At 34.9% G+C, this 9,713-nt stretch overlaps 1 protein-coding gene across 1 annotated transcript in view; it reads left to right on the plus strand.

Annotated features, from left to right (window-relative positions):
* Positions 1–210: 210 nt before the first annotated feature.
* The window catches only part of dym (dymeclin), a 92,429-nt gene continuing 82,926 nt past the window's right edge, over positions 211–9,713 (plus strand). The window contains exons 1-5 of the mRNA XM_016470263.1: positions 211–434; positions 1,750–1,945; positions 4,639–4,691; positions 5,006–5,099; positions 7,464–7,597. Of these exons, the coding sequence (XP_016325749.1) occupies positions 1,806–1,945; positions 4,639–4,691; positions 5,006–5,099; positions 7,464–7,597 (421 nt within the window). The 5' untranslated portion in view covers positions 211–434; positions 1,750–1,805. The remainder of the gene's footprint in view (positions 435–1,749; positions 1,946–4,638; positions 4,692–5,005; positions 5,100–7,463; positions 7,598–9,713) is intronic.

Below are 9,713 nucleotides of genomic sequence, written 5' to 3' on the forward strand. Positions count from 1 at the left end.
ATGCTTTAATGACATACTTAAAAAAGTAGATATGTTTAACAGGATTTAGAAGTTATTTTTTATTTTTTATTTTATTTGATTTAGTTCTTCCTATTCCATCAATGGTCTCCAGCCCAGTAAGTGGCGGGAATGCACCTATCGTTTGTTTGCCAACCGCCATAAAACGCCAAAAGAAGAAGAAGAAGAAGACGAAGAAGAAGAAGACGAAGACGAAGAAGAAGAAGGTGAGACGTCACGAGCGTCAGTGGCGACGTGGAGACGCAGAGCTAAAAGAGTCAATACAGCGTCAACTTCCACTGTAAAACACACTTTACTGGACGTTTACATCACGAATTCTAACTCATTTAATTGTATTCGTCTGAGGATACAAAGGCGCCTGTCCAGCGGACCGCGAGTGGCTTTTCTGAGGCGCTGTCAAATCTGACATTCATCAAGTAAGTGATAATGCGTATTAGCATGGAAGCTAACGTGTTTACAATGGATTTCTCCATTCACTCCAGTCTGCAGGCTAATTGTTGCTAAGTGTATAGCTACCTGGATACTTATTAACTTCTACATTGGCAGTTGCATACCGAGAAATAGTCGTATAAAATGAATATTTAACCATATTCTAGTTATCTTGTTTTGCGGTGGGTAAAAAAAATCTGTGAAGTAAGTAATTTGACAGTTTCTGGAAAGCAGTTAGCTGAGGAAAGCCCAATCTGTCAAAATAAATGAACAAGCTAAATGAATATCGAAGTTTTTTACTAATCAGTCTTCACTAACTGTGTGAACTCATTGTTAGTCTGTTTATATTAGAGATATTTTATCTATACATTGGAGAATTTGTGTTTATTGTATTGTAATGTGCACGTTGTACAGACTATAGTCTAAACTTTGCAAGTCCTGCAGGGGTTTTTATTCTGTAGACGTTTCCTTGTATTCTGTATAATAGGCCATTCATTGGGTATTTACCTGTAGTCTTTTGTCACCTGTAATGGTGATAGCAGTGCTGGATTGCATTGAATTAATTATTGATTTCAGTCTGTGTTTACAGTAACACTTAAACAATGAAGTTTCAAGATTTTGTGCACCATTGCATCATGATTGTTTGTGCAAGTGTGGTGGACGTGCTTAACAATAATAATTTTATTTATGCAAACATAATGTCACATACATTTTCTTTAGGACAAATATATTCTGTAATTGTTTCTTTCAGATTATGGGGTGACATATGATTTGATTTCAACATGATGTTGATTTCTAAATGTAAATGTTGTTGGATTGGTTGGAAAATGATTATTGTGAGTCAGTGGCTGCACTCTGGCGGCGTGTGTGCTTTCTTCAGGTTTGTGAGCCACAGAAGTGATTCCACCTGAAGGTGTAAATGAGCCTTCTTGTAAGTCAAGAGAGTTCACACCATCTTCTGTGATCACTTGATATGAACCAGGATGTTTAACCAAAACCTCCACCTTCTGAGACACAATGTCACAATCCACATCAGGGAATGTGGAACGATGGCACGTTAACCGTGTGTGTAAAGGGTGTGTGCTTAACAAAGAGGTGTGTGTAGGGCTCTGTGTGTACCCATCAGACCCGTTTCGTGTGTGTTGATAACTTTTGCTAAAGCGTATAGTTTAGTGTAATAATCAGGTGTAAGTTTAGATTTAAATGTTAGTTTAGAACCTTAAATATTCTTCATTAGGTGACTGAAAAACAGGCCTCATTAGTCGAATCTAATGAAAACGTATTTCTCCCATGATCCTCCAGGTTTCGCTCGGCTGATGATGAGGCTCTGAGGAAGTCTCTGGTGGTTTCCGCGGGCGATGGGTGCAAACACCAGTCAGGTGAGCGACCTGTCAGAGAGCCAGAGCATCCGCAATCTGATTGGTCCAGACGCCATATCAGAGAATGAGCCCTTCTGGAACCAGCTGATCTCATTCACCTTCACCAGCCCCACCTGCAGGTGAGGCGCTCCTCCGACCCCCATCACTGATGTCCCACACACTCATATTCATTCAGACGCAAACTTGTCACCTTTCAGTGAAAATTTGCCTCCAAAATAGGTCATTTGTGTGATTTGAGAAGATCTGATGAGTTGTTTAAATGTGGGTGGGAATCACAGACGATGAGTATTTTCAGTGTCTCAGAGTGGCTCGATCGATTCGCAGTAAATGCTGCTCCACACGAGTGAACAAACGCCGTGAGTTTGAATCTTGCATTTGAAGATGCAGTGTGCCAAAAATCTTCCCAAATGCGTAGTCAATAAAAAGGTCTCCGGGTTAAAAAAGCTCTGTGGGTACTGTTGGAAAGCAAGGCAGACATAAATATTATGTTTGTAATTTTACTGTTCTTCTGTAAAATAAATTTACAGTACAGTTGTGTCATTGCTAGTAATATATTTCCATATTGATTTGTTTAATGTTTAAAATGTTATAAAATAATGTTGTTAATATTATTTTTATTAATAATAATGGTGAAAATAGGGAAATTGGATGGCTTCCATAAAAACAACAGTAAATGTGTAAAACTCTCTCCAAGATCATTCACTGTTCCCATTATTATACTTGATTTGTAGATAAATGTCTATGATTTTGCAAAAAAGGACTTTATCTAAATCTTTTTATAACAATATAAATAGCAACGTGTAACATTTTACCAGATTTAGTGCTACACTTTTATTTGTTCCCCACTAAATAAAGGTTTGTTTTTTCACTAAATGTTTGGATTTATAAAATTATTGTGCACTGATTTTTCTAGAATAGCATTTGCTGCCGAATTATCGAATTATCGTGACGAAATGATAGAAATTAATACTTTTAGCAAGGATGCTTTAAATTGATCAAAAATGATGATAAAGACATTTATAATGTTTATTATTTCAGATAAATGCTGTTCTTCTGAACTTTCTATTCATCAAAGAAACCTGAAAAATATCTCCTCAGCTGTTTTTTAACATAGTAATAATAATAAATGTTTTTTTCTTGAGCAGCAAATCAGCATATTAGAATGATTTCTGAAGGATCATGTGACACTGAAGACTGGTCAAAAATTCAGCTTTGAAATCACAGGAATAAATTACATTTTAAAATATATTCAAATAGAAAACAGTTATTTTAAATAGTAAAACATCGCTTACACTTTAAAAAGGGGGAGGAGACTGTAAGAAACTGGGTTTACCGAAGAAAACCTGCTCCCGACCAGGTTAGGTTCATAGAGTAAGATACCACGGTAACTGACTCTGAGTATAAGTTACCTCTCTTTCATAAACGGGCTTGACTTACCCTGCTTTCTCGGGTTTGACAAACCTCCCATTCTGTAACGGAAAACCCAGAGTTCCCCTCATTTCAGGTTTAACATACTCAGAGTTTTCACTTAACCTCCTTCCTGAAACGGGCCCCTGATACTGTTTCTGCTGTTTATATGGAAAGTTAATCTAGATGGATAAAGTTGTTTTCCGAGTCTGTTATGCTGCATGTTGTCCATCATATTTAGTGCTTTTCCTGTTATAGTTAACTGCTCACGTAACAGTTGCACCTGTTTCTGTCTGAAGATGTGCGCTGATGTCGTGAGCTCAGGCTCATCTTCTGCTCTCTCAGTGTGGTTATATGAGGGACGAACACCAGAGGGAGGCAGAGAATCTCACATCACAATCACTGTTTCAGCATCTCTTGCTTTTATAGAAATGTTCATGCACATTATGATATGATTGAAGACACTTTGGTGTTTCATGTCGTTTCACACAAATCCCTCGTTTTCGTTGTTAACAGTTTAACACATTTGTGACCCTGGAGCACAAAACCAGTCTCAAGTCGCTGGGGTATATTTATAGCAATAGCCAAAAAAAAACATTTGTATGGGTCAAAATTATTGATTTTTCTTTTATGCCAAAAATCATTAGGATATTAAGTAAATATCATGTTCCATGAAGATATTTTGTAAATTCCCTATCATAAATATATAAAAACTTAATTTTTGATTAGTAATATGCATTGCTAAGAACTTCATTCGGACAACTTTAAAGGCGATTTTCTCAATATTTAGATTTTTTTGCACCCTCAGATTCCAGATTTTCAAATAGTTGTATCTCGGCCAAATATTGTCCTATCCTAACAAACCATACATCAATGGAAAGCTTATTTATTCATGTATAAATCAATTTCAATGACTGGTTATGTGTGGTTTATGACTGGTTTTGTGGTCCAGGGTCACATTTAACAGCATAAAAACTCGGTCTGTGTGTTAAAATGGTGATTTCTGATGTCTTGACCTTCTCAGCTGTAGCTAATAAAAATCATACAGACATATTAGACATAATCTGTTGAATTGTTGTTCAGTTCATTGCAGTAAGTGTAAAGTATTTTCACTGAACTACTTTTAATAATTTATCTGTGCCCTGCATTTTGCATGCATGCAACCTAGAGTTAGAATAATGACCTGATTTACTTTATGAAAGTTTATTTATTATTAATTATTTATTGAACAGCTTTTCTTTATCATATCGCTGTTGCCACTGTTTTATAAATGTAGTAAGTGAGGCCGTATTTCACACTGACTTGACTGCAAAACTCACATCTCTTGACCATCTTAAATTCACTGTAAACACTGCTTTGATATTTCTCCCATCTGACGATTATCTCTCTGTCTCTGTATTTGCAGTGCTGATGCTAAACTCCTGGAGGAGGCTGTCGTCCCGCTGGCTAAGACTCTGAGTATGTGTGTTTGTATAATTTACTGCCGTTTCATTACAGCCGTCTGTACAAAGAGACACACGCTGATTTCAAACCCACTGTCTTGTGAAATAAGGGTCTGTAATTTCAGGCCCTGTGTGTGCATAAAGCCACATGATTCAAATGATTAGCGATCCCAAGCCAGCTCTGCTTTTATGATGTGCTGTATGTAATTTATTGAGTTCACAAGGATCTTTAATGCATTCTGTTGATCTGGTTAAGTAGCTCTTATCACAAACACCCTAAAGATGGGCAGCGATGTCTTGTGTTTTTGATCATCTGTCTGTCCTTTATAGTTCAGAACAACCCCAGGTCTGGGAACTTCGGGGCGCTAGTGAGAGTTTTTCTCAGCAGAACCAAAGAACTGAAGATTTCCACAGAATGCCAAGAGTAAGTGAGATACGTCCTCAATAATGTGTGCATATCAGAGTCGTATGTATTTTTAAATGTTCATAAAAGCTGAATAATATGAGGACATACAGTATCTAAAACCTGTTGCATGAAAACTGAAGTACTCCACTCTGATTCTCATTCACTTTTCTCCATGAATGATGCATTTCCACAGTTATCCACATTGTTAATCTAGTGCAAATTTTCTTTAAAAAATTTAAAGTACATTTATAACACTATATTTTGTGTTTTATTATATTTCCATTAAATTACAAGAAACGAGTTAACACTGCTGACATCTTTCTCTCTTCTGACCACCTTAATCAATCTCTGGATATTTTTTTTACCTCTTTTGGAAGTCATAGAAATGCTATCTTGGCTTTTTTTCATTTGCTGTTGGGGCAAATGGGAATGCTAAAAAATTATATTTGTTGTAGTTTCCATTCACCACTGTAGAAGTTTATCCAGTTATGACGACTTTTGCTTCTGAGAACCTGGAAATATAAAACCGTTTCATAATATTATATTTAAAAGTTTGGCTTATTCCATTTTTATTTATTTGCACATTCCATGTTTATGCATCAACCAGATACATGTTTTTTGTAACTTTTCTGTGCACATTGTTCTAAACTTGATCCTAAATTTAGCATAAAGTTAAGTGTTTATTTTTTGATTTCTGCATGAAAATGTTTTTGCACAATGAAAAGTTTTCACAATATCCATTTTGTTCAATACACTTAAATATCACGTTGCCATATTTTTCAAAGGTCAAATGACATCAGTTAGTATGATTTTAGATCTTTTGGTTGTCATCAGTGTTAATTTAGTATCATTGAGATACTATTAATATTTTAAGTTATTTTTGTATTTTCTCTTTTGTAGTTACATTTTTAGTAATTTTGCGGTGTTTGTAATTTTTTTATAAATATGTTTACACAGATTTTAGAATTTTTTTTATTATTGAGTTAAACTAAATGCAAATAAGAAATGTTCCTTAAATAAATAATAGTAAATAGCTGAAATAAAATAAGTTAAAAAATTAAAATAAAATGAAATAAAATTCATATTTTATTTCAGTTAACAATAATGTGATTTTATTTCAATTAACACATTTTTTTTTTAAATGTTATTTTTAGTTAACAATAATAACCCTGGTAACAATTTGTATACAATGTGTACAAAGTGAATCTGACAATTTTCAGTAAACATAATGGGTTTTGTGTGTGAAAGTGGCTATTGAGATTTGTTTGTGGTTTTCCGATGCTCTGTGAGATTTTGAGAAATATATTATTTTTAAGCATCTTTTCCCACACAGGCTTTCTGACATTCATTAGTCGCTCAGGACTATACCGTTGTTTTCTGACATGATTTTCCCATGGGAATAGCCGCGGTGCAGCCCACGGCGTCACACACACACCGCCAGAGCTGATGTTTGTGCTGAAAGTGTTGCTGTAGCATAAATCCAGAGCAGGGAGTGACCCACCACTCCTACAGCGCACACATGTGAACCGTCAGCCTGAGAGAATATTTATGATCTGCTCTGATCTGAACTGTGCAGAGATCAAACCCTCAGAGTCACACTTCTGATCCAGGGTCAGCTGATGCACTCCAAAAAAACATTAAGGTCTAGAACTAAGATTTATTTGAATTGTATATCAAATTTTCATACATTTAGATTACACAGTTTAAATGTAAACAAACTACTGAACTTAATGTAGTGCATATTTGTCTGTCATACAGAAATTAGACAGGTCAGATTTCTGTCATAATACTAATAAACTAAACGTGTTTTAAATACACAACAACCAGGTTTATATAGGTATCATCAATAAATCCAATTTGTTTCAATCTATTAGTTAAATAATTCAATACTGCTCATTCCACAGCTAGATTTGTTCATACAAAATGAACCCATGTATATTTATTGAAAGGAGAAGAATTGCCTGTATGTGGTTTTGTGAAGTCTTTTGTAAGTCTTGACTGTAAACTAAAGCATATTTTAATAGATTGTCCTGCGTACATTTTTCTTCCATTGTTTTATTCAGTTCATTGAGGTATTGTTATGAAGATTATTTTCATTCTTATTGTTTTACAGTTTTTTTTGGAGCCATGAATATAGCTTTTGATGCTGATATGGCGTAAAATAAAAAATAAATCCTCTTAAATAAATCTTACCCATTTTATTTATATATGACTGACATATAAGCATCAAATTAAGTTTATAGTTTGTTCAAATGTGTCATCCAGTGTGTGTGTGTCTGTGTGTGTGTGTGTGTGTGTGTGTGTGAGAGAGATGTTCAGCCACAGTTCACAGGCTGCTGTAGGTCAGTAATTATCTATGACTGTCTCTTTCTCTCTCTCTAGTCAGCTGTTCATCTGGCAGGCCCATAATGCTTTGTTCCTGGTGCGCTGTTTGCTGAAGGTCTTCATCCGAGAGATGAATGAAGAAGAGCTGCACTTACAGTTCTCCTACCAGGAGAGGGCGCCGGGAACCTACGGTATCACACATAAACACAATTGGTTTCACTGCTGTATTGTAATTCATTTGTCCTCACAATTCAGTTTTTGACATGTTTAATTATTTGACCCTCACAAATATAGCCAAACCGGTACACACACACGACACAAATAAATTTTTTTACCTTCACACTTTACGTGAGCTAACAAGAAGCAATAGATTTTTTTTTGCAGCATTTATTAATCTTTGTTAATGTTAGTTAATAAAACACAATTCTACATTGTTTGCTCATGTTAAATAATACATTTATATTTGCAGATGTTCCAAGAGGAAAGTTTTGTCAGATTTAACTTGCGTTCTGAGACCGTGTCCACTAGGGCTGGGCGATAGTGCTGGGCAGTATGACCAAAAATGTATATCACGGTATTTTCAAAATTATACCGGTTTCACGGTACACGACGGTATTTTTTTTTTTTCATGCATGACCGGGTGTTAACCATTTTTCTTATTGATTGAGAGAGGAAATACTGCAGTATATTGACTTAGAATGCCCTATTTTACTGTCATGATGAGTGAATAATGTCAAAAAATACTCCCTCACCACAGTGCAACAGTGAAAAGGGACCCCTTTCAAACAGTGTGTTCCAAACATTGTTTAAGCGACATACGGTATTTAAAAAATTCATATCATAACAAAAATAAACACCGGTATTTGGTATGAACCGGTATACCGCACAGCACTATGGGGCGATAATATTTTTCATACCAGTCGATATCGATAATTATCACGATAAATTTAACATCTTTATTTTTCAAGTTTAAAGGCAGATTTTTGTTCCTAAGTTGAAGTTGTAGAAACCAGACTGTTAATTGTGTTAATGGTCAGAACATGACGAACACTGTACATTTTGAATTCTTTACACTTTTACAGTAATTTTTCCTTAACAAAATAAATATCTTAATAGAAAAATGTATTTCTTAGTTTCTGCATTGATATTGTTTCAAATCATGAATCCGGTTTGTGTTCCTGACTTTGATGACGTGTATCTTCAGCACAGTTTGCAGTGCAGGCTGCAAATACTAATAATAATTAAAAAAAATTGTCTCTTAGAAATGCACATGTGACAGTAGCTCGAGTTGTGAGTAGCTTGATTTAGGATGCAGATGTAAATTTATGTTCATAATCAAAAACAGTAACATCTGTAAAAATTGTAACAACCTTGTTTTTATATGGTGAAATTTAATTATTTAATTAATTGGTCTTCCATAGTAGCATACATTTAGATCATGATAACCACAGTTAAAACCTCAATACCATGGTAGAAATGTAACTATATGGTTTCTAGGTATTTGTATGAAAAACAGTATTCTAAATACATTTAGTATAAATGCACAAACGCTATAGCTTAATCACACAAAATACTGTAATTCCTTTAATACATTTAATACATGTCTTCATTAGTAATATAATAAAATTCGATAAGAATCTTACATTTGTGCCACAATACCATGGTGCAGTTAGTGTTACTACAGTAAATCCATGGTAAATGATGGTGGTTTGTAGATTGAAAAGCTTCTTGACTGTCTCGTTGCTCACAGTGTTTCTGCGCTGCGCTGCGTAGGCCTGTCGCAATAATCAATATATCGACTTATCGCGCAATATATGTACATGACCTCAATCATTTTTTGCCACGCAATATATCGCCCATTATATTTACTTAAAAATTGATGTCACCGTGTTTTGTACATTCCACTTGCACCTGTGTCTTTTGCAGCTTCTCATACATAACGTGGTGTAGTCATGCAAATTAAAAGTTTGTTGTCATTTCGAAGTTTGCAGGCCATCTTGCATTATTATGCTGTTACATTATGATTATATATTCAGTGGCATAAAATGGTCTTCAAAATGACAATAATATCGCTTATCGCAATTATCTCTGGGGCAATATATCGCACAACAAAAAGTAGTTAGTGTGACAGGCCTAGCGCTGCGCTGCCGTTTGAACGCTGAGCCGAGCGGATAAATGGTCATAAATATAATAAACATTATATCGAACATTTATCAAACCCTTGTTATCGTTTTATTGAAGAAAATTATATCTCGATAATTATTGTTATTGTTTTATCGCCCAGTCCTAGTGTCCACTAAGTATAGC

Source organism: Sinocyclocheilus anshuiensis, unplaced genomic scaffold, assembly GCF_001515605.1.
Source record: "Sinocyclocheilus anshuiensis isolate Anshui unplaced genomic scaffold, SAMN03320099.WGS_v1.1 scaffold708, whole genome shotgun sequence".
NCBI lineage: Eukaryota > Metazoa > Chordata > Actinopteri > Cypriniformes > Cyprinidae > Sinocyclocheilus > Sinocyclocheilus anshuiensis.